The sequence below is a fragment of the Salvelinus namaycush genome, chromosome 37 (assembly GCF_016432855.1).
Source record: "Salvelinus namaycush isolate Seneca chromosome 37, SaNama_1.0, whole genome shotgun sequence".
In the NCBI taxonomy this organism is placed as follows: domain Eukaryota; kingdom Metazoa; phylum Chordata; class Actinopteri; order Salmoniformes; family Salmonidae; genus Salvelinus; species Salvelinus namaycush.
Genome location: NC_052343.1, coordinates 27,727,186 through 27,745,795, shown reverse-complemented (window position 1 = coordinate 27,745,795; position 18,610 = coordinate 27,727,186). Strand labels below are relative to the sequence as shown.

The following is an 18,610-nucleotide window of genomic DNA, read 5'->3' as shown; positions in this document are numbered from 1 at the left end:
CGGGTCGTACCCAGCGTAGACTGAGCCAGCACTCCAGCCACAAGATGGCATCTTCCTCCTCCTCCCAGAAGGGTAAACACACCCCTGCCATCATCAAGGGCCATCGCCACTTAAGCTACGGAGGATCCGTCCCACCTGAGTAAGATTAGCATTAGGACTATGACTTTCTATTGGTCCAATGTACACGGATGGCTGACGGAGACTTGTCTTCTGATTTACTGGAACCCCTTTGAGTATCAAGCATTCAGTAACATTCAGAAAATTCTCTCTCAAAATAATATAAACATTTAAAAATGTGTGAGCCAAAGTTCTTGCTTTTGAGTAATTGTGAGATTGTGGATTGATTGAAAATGTGCTAACCATTTTTCTCCCTTGAAATGTCAACATTCACCTACCATACCAAGGGTATGTTGTATTTGTTGGGTCTGCGTTCCAAATGGCACCCTATTCCCTACACTGTGCACTCCTTTTGACCAGTAGTGCACTTTATAGGGAATAGGGTGCCATTTGAGAGGCAACTGAGGGTTGTTCTCCTTTAAGCCAGTGTGTCTTCACAGGAACATCACCATTCAACAGTTTTATGACCTTACGCCTACCAAGAAAAGTAACGTCCGCCTCAACGACCAGCTGTAGGTTGCCTTTTACATGTTATAATGTGTGTCCCAAATGGCACCCTATTCCCTATATGGTGCACTATTGTTGACCAGGGCCCATATGGTTGTGGTCAAAAGTAGTGCACTATAAAGGGAAGAGGGTGCCATTTGGGATGAACTGCTATAGTTCATCACTGGACCATGGCTGAAATCAGTTTTACACCAATATAATGGATTATGGAGTATCCTCTTATTTTACAAACATTTATTTTCAGTATACCAAAACCAACGGACATCAACATCGCGTAAGTACTCATTTTGTGATCTAGATCAGTTTCTCATTCTCAATTGTTACAGTACTACTGGAATATCCTTCTACAGTAATTGTTACAGTACTACTGGAATATCCTTCTACAGTAATTGTTACAGTACTACTGGAATATCCTTCTACAGTAACTGTTACAGTACTACTGTAATATCATTCTACAGTAACTGTTACAGTACTACTGTAATATCCTTCTACAGTAATTGTTACAGTACTACTGGAATATCCTCCTACAGTAACTGTTACAGTACTACAGTAATATCCTTCTACAGTAACTGTTACAGTACTACTGGAATATCCTTCTACAGTAATTGTTACAGTACTACTGGAATATCCTTCTACAGTAACTGTTACAGTACTACTGTAATATCCTTCTACAGTAACTGTTACAGTACTACTGTAATATCCTTCTACAGCAGGGCTCTCCAACCCTGTTCCTGGAGAGCTACCATCCTGTAGGTTTTCACTGCAACCCTGTTCCTGGAGAGCTACCCTCCTGTAGGTTTTAACTCCAACCCTGTTCCTGGAGAGATACCCTCCTGTAGGTTTTCACTACAACCCTAATCTAGCACACCTGATTCTAATAATTAGCTGGTTGATAAGCTGAATCAGGTTAGTTACAACTGTTGTTGGAGGGAAAACCTACAGGAGGGTAGCTCTCCAGGAACAGTGTTGGAGGGAAAACCTACAGGAGGGTAGCTCTCCAGGAACAGGGTTGTAGTGAAAACCCAGGGTAGGGTAGCTCTCCAGGAACAGTGTTGGAGACCCCAGTTCTACATAAACTACTTATATACAGTTGGTCTCTGCTTCCTTTATTGTTATGCCCTCCCCCTCAACAGTAAGATCATTATAAAATGTATAGGATTAATATCCGTCTAACTGCTTACTGTATATGAAATGTCTCTGTGTCCTTTATTGCTCTGCCCTCCCAACAGAGGAGAAAGGACACAGTTTATAGTGCTAATATCATTTTAAACTGACTGCTTCAATACAGTTGTAATGCCTATCCTTCCTTCACTGCTATGCCCTCCCTCCCTACAGAGAGATAATGATACAGTTGTAATGCCTGTCCTTCCTTCACTGCTATGCCCTCCCTCCCTACAGAGAGATAATGATACAGTTGTAATGCCTGTCCTTCCTTCACTGCTATGCTCTCCCACCCTACAGAGAGATAATGATACAGTTGTAATGCCTTTCCTTCCTTCACTGCTATGCCCTCCCTCCCTACAGAGAGATAATGATACAGTTGTAATGCCTGTCCTTCCTTCACTGCTATGCCCTCCCTCCCTACAGAGAGATAATGATACAGTTGTAATGCCTGTCCTTTCTTCACTGCTATGCCCTCCCTCCCTACAGAGAGATAATGATACAGTTGTAATGCCTATCCTTCCTTCACTGCTATGCCCTCCCTCCCTACAGAGAGATAATGATACAGTTGTAATGCCTGTCCTTCCTTCACTGCTATGCCCTCCCTCCCTACAGAGAGATAATGATACCGTTGAAATGCCTATCCTTCCTTCACTGCTATGCCCTCCCTCCCTACAGAGAGATAATGATACAGTTGTAATGCCTGTCCTTCCTTCACTGCTATGCCCTCCCTTTCTACAGAGAGATAATGATACAGTTGTAATGCCTGTCCTTCCTTCACTGCTATGCCCTCCCTCCCTCCCTACAGAGAGATAATGATACAGTTGTAATGTCTGTCCTTCCTTCACTGCTATGCCCTCCCTCCCTACAGAGAGATAATGATAAAGTTGTAATGCCTATCCTTCCTTCACTGCTATGCCCTCCCTCCCTACAGGGAGATAATGATACAGTTGTAATGCCTGTCCTTCCTTCATTGCTATGCCCTCCCTCCCTACAGAGAGATAATGATACAGTTGTAATGCCTGTCCTTCCTTCACTGCTATGCCCTCCCTTTCTACAGAGAGATAATGATACAGTTGTAATGCCTGTCCTTCCTTCACTGCTATGCTCTCCCACCCTACAGAGAGATAATGATACAGTTGTAATGCCTTTCCTTCCTTCACTGCTATGCTCTCCCTCCCTACAGAGAGATAACGATACAGTTGTAATGCCTGTCCTTCCTTCACTGCTATGCCCTCCCTCCCTACAGAGAGATAATGATACAGTTGTAATGCCTATCCTTCCTTCACTGCTATGCCCTCCCTCCCTACAGAGAGATAATGATACAGTTGTAATGCCTGTCCTTCCTTCACTGCTATGCCCTCCCTCCCTACAGAGAGATAATGATACGGTCCTTCCTTCACTGCTATGCCCTCTCTCCCTACAGATAGATAATGATACAGTTGTAATGCCTGTCCTTCCTTCACTGCTATGCCCTCCCTCCCTACAGAGAGATAATGATACAGTTGTAATGCCTGTCCTTCCTTCACTGCTATGCCCTCCCTCCCTACAGAGAGATAATGATACCGTTGAAATGCCTATCCTTCCTTCACTGCTATGCTCTCCCACCCTACAGAGAGATAATGATACAGTTGTAATGCCTGTCCTTCCTTCACTGCTATGCCCTCCCTCCCTACAGAGAGATAACGATATAGTTGTAATGCCTTTCCTTCCTTCACTGCTATGCCCTCCCTCCCTACAGATAGATAATGATACAGTTGTAATGCCTGTCCTTCCTTCACTGCTATGCCCTCCCTCCCTACAGAGAGATAATGATACAGTTGTAATGCCTGTCCTTCCTTCACTGCTATGCCCTCCCTTTCTACAGAGAGATAATGATACAGTTGTAATGCCTGTCCTTCCTTCACTGCTATGCCCTCCCTCCCTCCCTACAGAGAGATAATGATACAGTTGTAATGCCTGTCCTTCCTTCACTGCTATGCCCTCCCTCCCTACAGAGAGATAATGATAAAGTTGTAATGCCTATCCTTCCTTCACTGCTATGCCCTCCCTCCCTACAGGGAGATAATGATACAGTTGTAATGCCTATCCTTCCTTCATTGCTATGCCCTCCCTCCCTACAGAGAGATAATGATACAGTTGTAATGCCTGTCCTTCCTTCACTGCTATGCTCTCCCTCCCTACAGAGAGATAACGATACAGTTGTAATGCCTGTCCTTCCTTCACTGCTATGCCCTCCCTCCCTACAGAGAGATAATGATACAGTTGTAATGCCTATCCTTCCTTCACTGCTATGCCCTCCCTCCCTACAGAGAGATAATGATACAGTTGTAATGCCTGTCCTTCCTTCACTGCTATGCCCTCCCTCCCTACAGGGAGATAATGATACGGTCCTTCCTTCACTGCTATGCCCTCTCTCCCTACAGATAGATAATGATACAGTTGTAATGCCTGTCCTTCCTTCACTGCTATGCCCTCCCTCCCTACAGAGAGATAATGATACAGTTGTAATGCCTGTCCTTCCTTCACTGCTATGCCCTCCCTCCCTACAGAGAGATAATGATACGGTCCTTCCTTCACTGCTATGCCCTCTCTCCCTACAGATAGATAATGATACAGTTGTAATGCCTGTCCTTCCTTCACTGCTATGCCCTCCCTCCCTACAGAGAGATAATGATACAGTTGTAATGCCTGTCCTTCCTTCACTGCTATGCCCTCCCTCCCTACAGAGAGATAATGCTACTGTCCTTCCTTCACTGCTATGCCCTCCCTCCCTACAGAGAGATAATGATACAGTTGTAATGCCTATCCTTCCTTCACTGCTATGCCCTCCCTCCCTACAGAGAGATAATGATACAGTTGTAATGCCTGTCCTTCCTTCATTGCTATGCCCTCCCTCCCTACAGAGAGATAATGATACAGTTGTAATGCCTGTCCTTCCTTCACTGCTATGCCCTCCCTTTCTACAGAGAGATAATGATACAGTTGTAATGCCTGTCCTTCCTTCACTGCTATGCTCTCCCACCCTACAGAGAGATAATGATACAGTTGTAATGCCTTTCCTTCCTTCACTGCTATGCTCTCCCTCCCTACAGAGAGATAACGATACAGTTGTAATGCCTGTCCTTCCTTCACTGCTATGCCCTCCCTCCCTACAGAGAGATAATGATACAGTTGTAATGCCTGTCCTTCCTTCACTGCTATGCCCTCCCTCCCTACAGAGAGATAATGATACCGTTGAAATGCCTATCCTTCCTTCACTGCTATGCTCTCCCACCCTACAGAGAGATAATGATACAGTTGTAATGCCTGTCCTTCCTTCACTGCTATGCCCTCCCTCCCTACAGAGAGATAACGATATAGTTGTAATGCCTTTCCTTCCTTCACTGCTATGCCCTCCCTCCCTACAGATAGATAATGATACAGTTGTAATGCCTGTCCTTCCTTCACTGCTATGCCCTCCCTCCCTACAGAGAGATAATGATACAGTTGTAATGCCTGTCCTTCCTTCACTGCTATGCCCTCCCTTTCTACAGAGAGATAATGATACAGTTGTAATGCCTGTCCTTCCTTCACTGCTATGCCCTCCCTCCCTCCCTACAGAGAGATAATGATACAGTTGTAATGCCTGTCCTTCCTTCACTGCTATGCCCTCCCTCCCTACAGAGAGATAATGATAAAGTTGTAATGCCTATCCTTCCTTCACTGCTATGCCCTCCCTCCCTACAGGGAGATAATGATACAGTTGTAATGCCTATCCTTCCTTCATTGCTATGCCCTCCCTCCCTACAGAGAGATAATGATACAGTTGTAATGCCTGTCCTTCCTTCACTGCTATGCTCTCCCTCCCTACAGAGAGATAACGATACAGTTGTAATGCCTGTCCTTCCTTCACTGCTATGCCCTCCCTCCCTACAGAGAGATAATGATACAGTTGTAATGCCTATCCTTCCTTCACTGCTATGCCCTCCCTCCCTACAGAGAGATAATGATACAGTTGTAATGCCTGTCCTTCCTTCACTGCTATGCCCTCCCTCCCTACAGGGAGATAATGATACGGTCCTTCCTTCACTGCTATGCCCTCTCTCCCTACAGATAGATAATGATACAGTTGTAATGCCTGTCCTTCCTTCACTGCTATGCCCTCCCTCCCTACAGAGAGATAATGATACAGTTGTAATGCCTGTCCTTCCTTCACTGCTATGCCCTCCCTCCCTACAGAGAGATAATGATACGGTCCTTCCTTCACTGCTATGCCCTCTCTCCCTACAGATAGATAATGATACAGTTGTAATGCCTGTCCTTCCTTCACTGCTATGCCCTCCCTCCCTACAGAGAGATAATGATACAGTTGTAATGCCTGTCCTTCCTTCACTGCTATGCCCTCCCTCCCTACAGAGAGATAATGCTACTGTCCTTCCTTCACTGCTATGCCCTCCCTCCCTACAGAGAGATAATGATACAGTTGTAATGCCTATCCTTCCTTCACTGCTATGCCCTCCCTCCCTACAGAGAGATAATGATACAGTTGTAATGCCTGTCCTTCCTTCACTGCTATGCCCTCCCTCCCTACAGAGAGATAATGATACAGTTGTAATGCCTATCCTTCCTTCACTGCTATGCCCTCCCTCCCTACAGAGAGATAATGATACAGTTGTAATGCCTGTCCTTCCTTCACTGCTATGCCCTCCCTCCCTACAGAGAGATAATGATACCGTTGAAATGCCTATCCTTCCTTCACTGCTATGCTCTCCCACCCTACAGAGAGATAATGATACAGTTGTAATGCCTGTCCTTCCTTCACTGCTATGCCCTCCCTCCCTACAGAGAGATAACGATATAGTTGTAATGCCTTTCCTTCCTTCACTGCTATGCCCTCCCTCCCTCCCTCCCTACAGATATATAATGATACAGTTGTAATGCCTGTCCTTCCTTCACTGCTATGCCCTCCCTTTCTACAGAGAGATAATGATACAGTTGTAATGCCTGTCCTTCCTTCACTGCTATGCCCTCCCTCCCTACAGAGAGATAATGATAAAGTTGTAATGCCTATCCTTCCTTCACTGCTATGCCCTCCCTCCCTACAGGGAGATAATGATACAGTTGTAATGCCTATCCTTCCTTCATTGCTATGCCCTCCCTCCCTACAGAGAGATAATGATACAGTTGTAATGCCTGTCCTTCCTTCACTGCTATGCTCTCCCTCCCTACAGAGAGATAACGATACAGTTGTAATGCCTGTCCTTCCTTCACTGCTATGCCCTCCCTCCCTACAGAGAGATAATGATACAGTTGTAATGCCTATCCTTCCTTCACTGCTATGCCCTCCCTCCCTACAGAGAGATAATGATACAGTTGTAATGCCTATCCTTCCTTCACTGCTATGCCCTCCCTCCCTACAGAGAGATAATGATACTGTCCTTCCTTCACTGCTATGCCCTCTCTCCCTACAGATAGATAATGATACAGTTGTAATGCCTGTCCTTCCTTCACTGCTATGCCCTCCCTCCCTACAGAGAGATACTGATACAGTTGTAATGCCTCTCCTTCCTTCACTGCTATGCCCTCCCTCCCTACAGAGAGATAATGATACTGTCCTTCCTTCACTGCTATGCCCTCCCTCCCTACAGAGAGATAATGATACAGTTGTAATGCCTATCCTTCCTTCACTGCTATGCCCTCCCTCCCTCCCTACAGAGAGATAATGATACAGTTGTAATGCCTGTCCTTCCTTCACTGCTATGCCCTCCCTCCCTACAGAGAGATAATGATACAGTTGTAATGCCTGTCCTTCCTTCACTGCTATGCCCTCCCTCCCTACGGAGAGATAATGATACAGTTGTAATGTCTGTCCTTCCTTCACTGCTATGCCCTCCCTCCCTACAGAGAGATAATGATACAGTTGAAATGCCTTTCCTTCCTTCACTGCTATGCCCTCCCTCCCTACAAAGAGATAATGATACAGTTGTAATGCCTGTCCTTCCTTCACTGCTATGCCCTCCCTCCCTACAGAGAGATAATGATAACGGTTCCGATTCCAAAAGAACATCCGTATCAGGCCCACATCTCCCGCTTTGCCCTGTTCCCAACGTTCCGCTCACCAGATGACCCCGACACAGGCGTGAGAGCTGCGTCCCTACGACCTCTGAACCCTCTCGTCCCGGCCTCTGCTCCAGAGGTCACCGTGCTGAGAAAGACAAAAGGTGGTGTGCATGTGTGCTTGTGCATGTGTGTGCAAACTGCATGTGTGTGTGTGTGTCTGTATGTGTGTGTGTGTCTGCGTGCTTGCCCGTATAAGGTCGCACACACAAGCACAAGCCTCATTCCCATATGAAGTGTCTTGTCTTCAATCCCAGGAGGTCCTTATCGTCATGAGGTACTGGAGGCACCCATGACAACCAGGAAGAAAACCATATCATGGCCAGGACAACATGGCTTCCTGGATGTGAGTAGCTACAGTACAGTCATTTAGCTAAGCCAGGTTTCCCGCTCACTGTACACAGAAACAGGTGCGTCCCAAAATAGCACAATATTCCCCATAGAGTGCACTGCATAGGGTATTGAATGCTATTTGGGAGGCAGAATATGATCCTTAATGTTATATTTCATCTCATCTGACCAGTGAAGCCCAATAAATGAATGTTCTCACTGAAGTGAATGACTAGGGATTTGTTCTAAATGGTACCCTATTCCTTAATGCTAGTCTATTTCTTAATGGTACCCTATTCCTTCATGGTAGTCTATTTCTTAATGGTACCCTATTCCTTAATGGTAGTCTATTCCTTAATGGTAGTCTATTCCTTAATGGTACCCTATTCCTTAATGGCACCATATTCCTTAAAACTTCTTAAGGCTAGGGGGCAGTATTCGGAAGTTTGGATGACTGAGGTGCCCAAAGTAAACTGCCTATTACTCAGGCCCAGAAGCTAGGATATGCATATGCATGGTAATATTGGATAGAAAACACTCTAAAGTTTCTAAAACGGTTAAAATAATGTCTGTGAGTATAACAGAACTGATTTGGCAGGCGAAACCCCGAGGACAATCCATCCAGGAATTTAATTTTTCTATGGGAAAGCATAATTATTAGGACCCAGATTGCAGTTTCTATGGCTTCCACTAGATGTCAACAGTCTTTAGAAATAGTTTTATTTTTTTTATTGAAAAATGAAGAAGTAGTCGTATTCTTTCTAAGTGTCACTCAGGTGGACTCTAGTCTTTTGGTGCGCGTGAATGAGAGTGCGCTCCTCGTTGTTTTTCTCCGGTATTGGAAACAGTTTATTCCGTCTTAAATTGTATAGATTATTTACATATTAGTGTACCTGAGGTTGGATTAGAAACGTTGTTTGAAATGTTTGCACCAAGTTTACAGGTAACTTATTAGATCCTTTGTAGGCATGTTGGGCGAGTTGGAACCGGTGTATTTCTGAATCAAACGCGGCAATTTTTGGGATATAAATAAGGCCTTTATCGAACAAAACGACCATTCATTGTGTAACTGAGACCTTTGGGATTGCAAAAAGATGAAGATCTTCAAAGATAAGCGATTTATTTTATCGCTATTTCTGACTTTCGTGATGCATCTGTTTGGTTGGAAAATGTTTTTTATGCTTTTGTATGCGGGGCGCTGTCCTCAGATAATCGCATGGTATGCTTTTGCCATAAAGCCTTTTTGAAGCCTGAGAAAGCGGCTGGATTAATAAGAAGTGAAGCTTTTAAAGGATGCAAGACACTTGTATCGTCATGAATGTTTAATATTATTAATTTAGTATTTTTGAATTTCGCTCTCTGCAATTTACCGGATGTTGTCAAATCGATCCCGTTAATGGGATTCTAGCTGTAAGGGATCCCTAAGAGGTTTTAATGGTACCCTTTACCTTAATGGCACCATATTCCTTAATGGCACCCTATTCCTTAATGGTACCATATTCCGTAAACAACCTAAGGAAGAAGGTCACATGCACACTCCATCTGTTCCCGACACCTGTGTCCTGTCTCACCTTTCTCTTTGTCTCTCTCTCAGCACCCAGTTAAGGGCGAGGCCCAGACCCAGGTATTCTACCCTAAGTCCCAGAAGACAGTGTTTCCCAACCCCACCTTGCGTGACTGGGACGTCACGCTGTCTGAACGAACAGCCAACATGCTCCGCAACGTAGAGAAGTCCCACTGGGTCACCTCCTACCAGCTTCACTACACAGGTATAGAGAGCTGAGCCCCAAACACACTGTATCCCAACGTAGAGAAGTCCCACTGGGTCACCTCCTACCAGCTTCACTACACAGGTATAGAGAGCTGAGCCCCAAACACACTGTATCCCAACGTAGAGAAGTCCCACTGGGTCACCTCCTACCAGCTTCACTACACAGGTATAGAGAGCTGAGCCCCAAACACACTGTATCCCAACGTAGAGAAGTCCCACTGGGTCACCTCCTACCAGCTTCACTACACAGGTATAGAGAGCTGAGCCCCAAACACACTGTATCCCAACGTAGAGAAGTCCCACTGGGTCACCTCCTACCAGCTTCACTACACAGGTATAGAGAGCTGAGCCCCAAACACACTGTATCCCAACGTAGAGAAGTCCCACTGGGTCACCTCCTACCAGCTTCACTACACAGGTATAGAGAGCTGAGCCCCAAACACACTGTATCCCAAAAGGCATCCTATTCCCTATGTAGTCCATAGGGCTCTGGTCAAAAGATATAGGGGACAGGGTGCCATTTGAGACGCAACCAGAGACATGGAGGAATACTCCAGACTAGTTGGACCAGGGAACTGGCGGCCCGCGGATCAATTTAACAATTATTATTGTACATGTTTTTTAGGAACTCAGTCTGGGTCTCAACTTCCTGTTGAGAGTTAGATCAGTAGAATACACAAGGTGCAAGTTTTGAAATGTGGTTGTGAATCAGCAGTTTTTCTCTTGTTTTTCTACAGTCACTCAATTAGCCCCATGTCTGCTACCATGTTTTAGATTGGTTAGTTAGTCTAGCCAGCTATCTAAACTTGTAGTAATCATGGTTGAATTACTGACCGGGGGGGCCCCATTGATGTTGTTAGTCACTCTCACTCCGATACCATATTAAAAACGGCAAGCATTTATCTCCACCTATGGCAAAATGTGTAGAATTGCAATAAATTATCTGTAAAACTGCTAAATCTTTTTATTTTCTCCCCATGGCAAAATTTGTAGAATTGTATGAAATTAGTTATAAAACTGCCAAATTTTCTGTGGGCCGGCTCTGACTGCATATGTGGGTATGGATGTGGGTAGGCAGACCCACGAGCCACTGTGGCCCCTCAGGATGAATTCAGATTTCTTTTGGCCCCCACCCCCATCAAAGTTACCCTTCCTGAGTTAGACCATATCGGTCGGAAACAGCATCAACACACTTTTGCAAACATGGAGTTAATATATTTCTACTCCAGGCACTGGTCCTACTAATCCATTGAGGTTGGATGACTTCCATGAGAACACCATTGACATGATCACTGGGAAGATAACTCCCTACACAACACAGCTGGTACGTACAGTAACGTATGAATCACCTGAATATACAGTGCAACAGTTGCTCCTACGTTTAACTGCTTCGCTAGAATAACACATTAGCCTCCAAACCTTCTTTAACTTCCCCAACTACCATACAAATAGTTTTAGACTGCTTAAACAAGCACACAGTTTTTCTTCAGTATCACTTTACTCTGATGACTGAATGAGACAAACCTCCTAACAAACCAGTGCTTGTCTCTCTCAGAGGGAGCGATCCCACCCCGTCCTGCTGCCCCCTAAACCACGAGACGGGCGCAAGGCCAGAATACGCCAGGGCCGTCATACGGTGGAGAGCACCTACCACCCTCCTGTCACTGCCCCAGCAGCAGAGTCCCACAGCGTAGACCAGACTTCCACACAGAATCACCCTGCTGGGCCTCTGGGAACTATGTGTGGTCACCAAAGTCATCAGGAGATAAAGGGGAACGCTTCTACTCAGGACGGCCATCCCAACAACAGCCACAGCCACTCAGAGCTCAGTCTATTCAGGCCTGGGGCTGGAGATGTGTCTGGGCCTGGGCCTGCTCAGGTGTCTGGGTATGTGTTCCCTGGTCACCACCTTCAAGATCAAGGCTCCAGGTGTGAGAGGTGTGGGGAGGAGAGGTGTGAGTGCCAGGTCAAGGAGGCCAGAGAAGGGCTCCATCACCCAGGGCCAGGGGCAATAGACCCCCAGCAGAGCAACCAGGCTCCCAGAGCCTCCCTGGAGAAGGGGGTGGTGGAGAAGGTCACAGACACAGAGAGCTCTCTGGCCTTGTACAGCCGCCAGCTGCCCCATCCTCCCCTGAATGAGACCACAGAGGTCACCAACGAGAATAACACCCAGAGAGAGGTCTGGTACGAGGACGTTCCTAGCAGCAAGAAGCAGAGCTACACAGCATCAGGGGGTAACCCGTTCAGCCTGAGCCAGCCAGCTCCAGCATTGGCTACTAACAACACAGGGGCGGCATATGAATCTGAGACAGAGCTGTCTGCTGCTGATCTGGTCTCTCCCAACATCCGTAACTGGCGCTCAAGCAGGAATTTAGTTCTGGGTTCTGAGATGACTGCCAATCAGACCCTTGAAGAACAAGATCGGGAGTGGCAGAACAGAGAGATCCCCATCCCACGCAGTATCTCCAACCCCTGTATCCAACCCCGTCCACATGCCCTGCCTTCCACCCACCCAGGGGAGAGGGGCCGGTGCCAGTTGGCCCTGTTGGAGCTCCAGGACTCCTTCAGTAAGTCGGAGGTCCACCGCCTCTTCCACAGCTCCCTCCAGGGGGGAGCCGTCAACCTGCAGGACAATGTACACACCGGGAGAAAGCACCGCTTCTACGGCTTCAACTCCTTCTATTACCACAACTGACCACTGTATTGTAGACCTACCACTATGCCCACAGTCTGTAGGGAGTGGAAGACATCAGAGGGCTTAGTGAGTTGAATGGGTCTAAGGTCTACAACGTTATCTCTTCATGATGGGAAATCCAACCATATACTGTCGCTTACTCAAAGCTACTGACATGTCTGTCTTATGATGTCTGTCTTATGATGTCTGTCTTATGATGTCTGTCTTATGATGTCTGTCTTTCCATGTGCAGGTGGTTCTAATAAAATCCTCCAGAATTAGTTTGCATGCTTCGAGTGTATATATGTGGCACTATACATGACACAATGAAAGATGGAATGACTGGTGAACACATGAAAGGGACACATTTATGGTCCGTTAAAAAAGCATAAAGACATCTACAGATGACTAATAATACAAGTGGACCATGTTGAATTACTATCTCTGGTGAAGGAGTCCACCTCAGACAATATACTTTGATGTGTATGTAGCCAGATACAGACACAGAGCCAGATACAGAATCCAGATACAGAGCCAGATACAGAATCCAGATACAGAGCCAGATTCAGAATCCAGATACAGAGCCAGATACAGAGCCAGATACAGAATCCAGATACAGAGCCAGATACAGAGCCAGAGCCAGATACAGAGCCAGATACAGAGCCAGATACAGAATCCATATTTTCACACCACAAGTGCTGCATTGACCTTCTGTCGAGCAGCAGCATCTGAGAGAGAAAAATACCTTTTCACCTCCAACACCATGTGTTGCCAGTCAGATTGGCTTTACAGCTTGACACAAAAGACTGTTCTGTGTTCCATGCCAGTGAGTCATCCCGGAGTGGAATGTCCTTGAGCGTTCTACAGCAGTCTGTCATTCCATCTTAGTCAGCTACATACTCTCTAAGAAATGGCGCTCAGTACAGCAGGGATCTGGAGAGATCTACTGATCACTGATCATGTACTGATGTTGTTCAGACAAATAAAACGAATTATGAATTATAATTGTATAAGACTGCATGTGAAATAACATAAAAGTTCTTGATAATGTTTTATCTAGCTAGATGTGTAGTGCCAATTCACTGTGTAAATCAGTTTCATTCACATAGAAAATATAGACATTGTTTTTAGTAGGTTTATGACAATAATTTCTTCCTATGACAGCAACATCTCCGGGACATCAGTGGTTATTATATCGTTTGTCCAGTAGATGGCAGTGTAGGCCAGCATTTTCCATTTCCCAGTTCCTGGAAGCCTCTCAAAGGATGCTCAGCTGACCTCAGACAAGTGACCTTTGACCCCACTACCCTGTTGCATAATTCTCTCATGTGGCCATAACTCAACAGCATGCCACCATGTAAAATATGTGTTTTGATTGTAAAAAAGGAAAGAAAAAGAAACCAGGCAGGCTATGCTACAGTTGAACACCATCAGCTCTAAAACGCTGTACTATTGGCCTAACTCAGAACAACACTATAGGCCTAACTCAGAACAACACTATAGGCCTAACTCAGAACAACACTATAGGCCTAACTCAGAACAACCCTATAGGCCTAACTCAGAACAACACTATAGGCCTAACTCAGAACAACACTGTAGACCTAACTCAGAACAACACTATAGGCCTAACTCAGAACAACACTATAGGCCTAACTCAGAACAACACTATAGGCCTAACTCAGAACAACACTATAGACCTAACTCAGAACAACACTATAGGCCTAACTCAGAACAACACTATAGGCCTAACTCAGAACAACACTATAGGCCTAACTCAGGACAACACTGTAGGCCTAACTCAGGACAACACTGTAGGCCTAACTCAGAACAACACTATAGGCCTAACTCAGAACAACACTATAGGCCTAACTCAGAACAACACTATAGGCCTAACTCAGGACAACACTGTAGACCTAACTCAGAACAACACTATAGGCCTAACTCAGAACAACACTGTAGGCCTAACTCAGAACAACACTATAGGCCTAACTCAGAACAACACTATAGGCCTAACTCAGAACAACACTATAGACCTAACTCAGAACAACACTATAGGCCTAACTCAGAACAACCCTATAGGCCTAACTCAGAACAACACTATAGGCCTAACTCAGAACAACACTATAGACCTAACTCAGAACAACACTGTAGGCCTAACTCAGAACAACACTATAGGCCTACAGCACTAAGAAGATCCAAATGCATATTCCCATGAATCTGATTGAGATCAAATGGTTGGCATGTTTCACCGGTACAACTTGAAGAATTTTCATTCACAATTGACAATGAGAAATGTGAAGGGAGGGTGACCATAAAACTGTGTAGAGGTAAAGATGTACATGTGCAGAACGGGTTATGGATCTATCCTAAATCTGTCAGTTAAACTTTCAAATGAAAACATCTAAAAAAGTAAACAAGTTAGTGGAGTCATTCACAGTGTAAACCAGCACACCACCCAGGGCTAGGCTCAAGTTCATTGCCTGGGAAACAGTGGCCGATGGCAACAAGGTATCATTACCAGTAATGCTCATGATTGTTTACATGTTATACTTTGAAATAATTGGCATGAATAATGACTAGGTATAATCTCAAGGAGACAGGTGTGGCCACAAATATGCATCATGCTCCTGTATGTGTAGTCATGGTGACAGTGGGAGCAGACCATGATTTGCACAACTCCAGGGGACGGTCTTTTGGAACCTACATCATAACCAAACCTATTATTGTTTCAAGTTTCTCCACCTCGTTCACATTCCCCACCATTGAAGGGGCAGTGATTGTTTAACCAGGGCTTTAGGAACACACTTATACCATTCAAAAACAACTAAACAAACACATCTGCAGCCGCAGCCTCAGTTCGAATGGTGGGGTTGTCATCGCTCATATGAGAGGACGCTCTTTTGGTCACAGAACGTGTCTGGTGTAGCTGTTTAAGATGGTGAGTAAGTGGCCTTTACCTCAGAGTAGGCCATGCTGAATGAACACCTTTACCTCAGAGTAGACCATGCTGAATGAACACCTTTACCTCAGAGTAGGCCTGCTGAATAAACACATTTACCTCAGAGTAGGCCATGCTGAATGAACACCTTTACCTCAGAGTAGGCCATGCTGAATGAACACCTTTACCTCAGAGTAGACCATGCTGAATGAACACCTTTACCTCAGAGTAGGTCATGCTGAATGAACACCTTTACCTCAGAGTAGGCCATGCTGAATGAACACCTTTACCTCAGAGTAGGCCATGCTGAATGAACACCTTTACCACAGAGTAGGCCATGCTGAATGAACACCTTTACCACAGAGTAGGCCATGCTGAATGAACACCTGTCCATTATCAATCCCAGAGACGGGCAAGTTTTTGAATGCACGATAGAGGTCAATGAATGAGACAAACACATTTTAGCCTACCTACTTACAGAAGTTGTGTATCAAGACTTTTTTTAAATGTCAGTTTCGTGATCTGATCAATATGATCCAATCACTATCTGATCAAGGTTGGTTGCTTCTACATTTTGTATTAAAATGTGTCTCTTATCTGTCCACTGTGTCCGCATTGTGACCAGATTAGCTGGTGCCTCCCTGTATGCAAATCATTTATTTAAAAAAAGAATATACATTTTAGACAGTTACGAATTCCATTAGTCAATGGTTTTAGAGACCAGTATAATGATGATTTAAACAGTTTGACCATCCAGATCTGTTTACACTTGATTGATATCCAGACACAATGGGTGCCGGACTACATTTACATTTAAGTCATTTAGCAGACGCTCTTATCCAGAGCGACTTACAAATTGGAAAGTTCATACATATTCATCCTGGTCCCCCCGTGGGAAATGAACCCACAACCCTGGCGTTGCAAGCGCCATGCTCTACCAACTGAGCCACACACCTCTGGAGGTGGTTAAGGATGATCTGATCACAATCAGATTGTGTCATTTACAACTCTGTGTTGTTGTCTGTTCACACTGCTATGCTTTATCTTGGCCAGGTCGCAGTTGTAAATGAGAACTTGTTCTCAACTAGCCTACCTGGTTAAATAAAGGTGAAATAAAAAAATAAAAAATAAAAATCAGATCACAATGTGTCTTTTAATCATTTACACCTGTCTGAAAATGTGGGCAGAATCAGAATGTAGACAATATCAGGACAAAGGGCGCATGTTAGAAAGTTTTTTTGTAAGTGTATGTCCCAAATGACAAATAGCTGCCTATTCCCTCAAATGGCACCCTATTCCCTATATAAAGTGCACTACTTTTGACCAGAATCCTGTGCGCACTATGAGTCCTGGTCAAAAGTAGCGCACTATAAAGGGAAACCTGAGCCATCCTCAGAAAGCATACCTGGGACAATTCGGGGTGCTCTCTCATGATGACTAACTACGTCACGGAAAAGATGCTGTCAACGGTACCCAATCTCGCCTCTGAACATGAGATGTCCTCCACAGTTCAGTGTTCTGATTTGAAACTGTACTTGTCATTTACACATCGCCCCGCCTCCTCATAAACCGCTTAGCTGAGAAGGAGGCTGGCTGCGGCTGCACGCACTTCGGAAACATTCAATTCACGATGGTGTCAGTCTGGAGACTGGAAGAAAGCTTGCTAGTACTGTAGGTTCATGTTGTCATTTTAAAACTTTGTTTTTAATTTATTTATACCGCAAAATATAAATTATAGTCTTATATTATTCGCCACCTAATAACACATTAGTTCAGCGCAAATATTTGACTCTCGTTTATCGTCTCTCGGGATCTAAACCTCAGTAGAAACTTTGCAAAGGTGAGTCCCATGTTGTTTTATTGTGTTGTCAGTAGGCCTAAATACTTTATGCTAATTAGTCTGATGTAGCCTGACCGATATTCACTATTTAGGCATATGACAATATTTTAACTGATTTGTTACAACTTTATAGTAAGCCTATTCGTTTTACCTGCGCATTATCCTTCCGACTGAAGTGCTACTCCCATGCTCCAGCAGTGCACACTGCTTCACACTTTCACTTGCAGCAGCCAACCTTTCTTTCTGTGAATAGTCTACTGAGCTGCGTGGTACAGTTAACTATGCTCCTGTTCCAGCTAAGTGCAGCACATCCATTATTCAATTGACCTTATGCTGCTATAAAAATACTCTATAACTACCACCAGACTGTTATTGCTCAAGGGAATATAATAGAATGGAATAGAATAGAACTTTAGGCCTTCATGATCATTTCAGATCATGTATGAAACAGTGATTGGACAGACTTCTCTCAAAGATGATACGAAAACTCAAAAAAACTCATCAAACTCTCTGTTCAACTAGTTTCTCTTTTAATACTTTCAGATTTTTTATCAGGAAACAAGATACCCATGGATCCTTTACTGTTTCCATGGAAACTCCTCTCCTTTGGAACGTTCCTTTATCATGTAGTGGATTATCCGTATCTTCCATGCTAGCTTCATTACATGTGTACTTCATTATTACAGTCATCACAGAATCTAAGCAGCAAAAGATTAATAGTGTGAATATTTTATTAGTGTGTGTGTGTGTGTGTGTGTGTGTGTGTGTGTGTGTGTGTGTGTGTGTGTGTGTGTGTGTGTGTGTGTGTATAATATGCTACAAGCATTTCGCTACACCTGAAATAACATCAGCTAAATATGTGTATGCGACCAATGACATGTGATTTGATATTACAGGGTGGTGTTGTGGGAATGAACCATTTTCAGATTCTCTGGCTGTGTGCCCAGCCCAGTCCATAAGCACTTCAGACAATAGTGTTGTTGAATGAAATTATACTTATTGACCTTGACCTTGTGGTTGTAAGAACAACACATGAGTATAAATGAATGGCGTATCACTATCAGACTCTACACTTGTAAATGGTGTCTTTTCCTCACAGAGACCACTGCACCATTTACATTCCAGTTATTTACACAACACATAATAATATCTGCTCTGTCAGATATTCTAACC

General features: G+C 44.5%; 1 protein-coding gene across 2 annotated transcripts; it reads left to right on the top strand.

Annotated features, from left to right (window-relative positions):
* The first annotated feature begins 507 nt into the window (after positions 1 to 507).
* Positions 508 to 12,934, top strand: LOC120031448 (uncharacterized protein C7orf31-like). Of its 2 annotated transcripts, XM_038977212.1 has the most exons (7): positions 508 to 629; positions 869 to 898; positions 7,798 to 7,988; positions 8,142 to 8,230; positions 9,809 to 9,983; positions 11,215 to 11,309; positions 11,541 to 12,934. In XM_038977212.1, the coding sequence occupies exons 3-7, from the start codon at positions 7,805 to 7,807 to the stop codon at positions 12,678 to 12,680; spliced, it is 1,683 nt and encodes a 560-aa protein (XP_038833140.1). In that variant the 5' UTR covers positions 508 to 629; positions 869 to 898; positions 7,798 to 7,804; the 3' UTR covers positions 12,681 to 12,934. The 2 variants fall into 2 exon arrangements, with proteins under 2 accessions (XP_038833140.1, XP_038833139.1); XM_038977211.1 differs by lacking the exon at positions 508 to 629 and having other exon boundaries at positions 807 to 898.
* The last annotated feature ends 5,676 nt before the right edge of the window (positions 12,935 to 18,610 follow it).

Excerpts from the sequence above, each read along its gene's own strand:
- LOC120031448 (XM_038977211.1), top strand. The coding sequence starts at position 831 with ATGGAGTATCCTCTTATTTTACAAACATTTATTTTCAGTATACCAAAA. Across the intron at positions 899-7,797 it reads CCAACGGACATCAACATCGC|AGAGATAATGATAACGGTTC; the intron begins GTAAGTACTCAT and ends CCCTCCCTACAG. Across the intron at positions 8,231-9,808 it reads GACAACATGGCTTCCTGGAT|CACCCAGTTAAGGGCGAGGC; the intron begins GTGAGTAGCTAC and ends TCTCTCTCTCAG.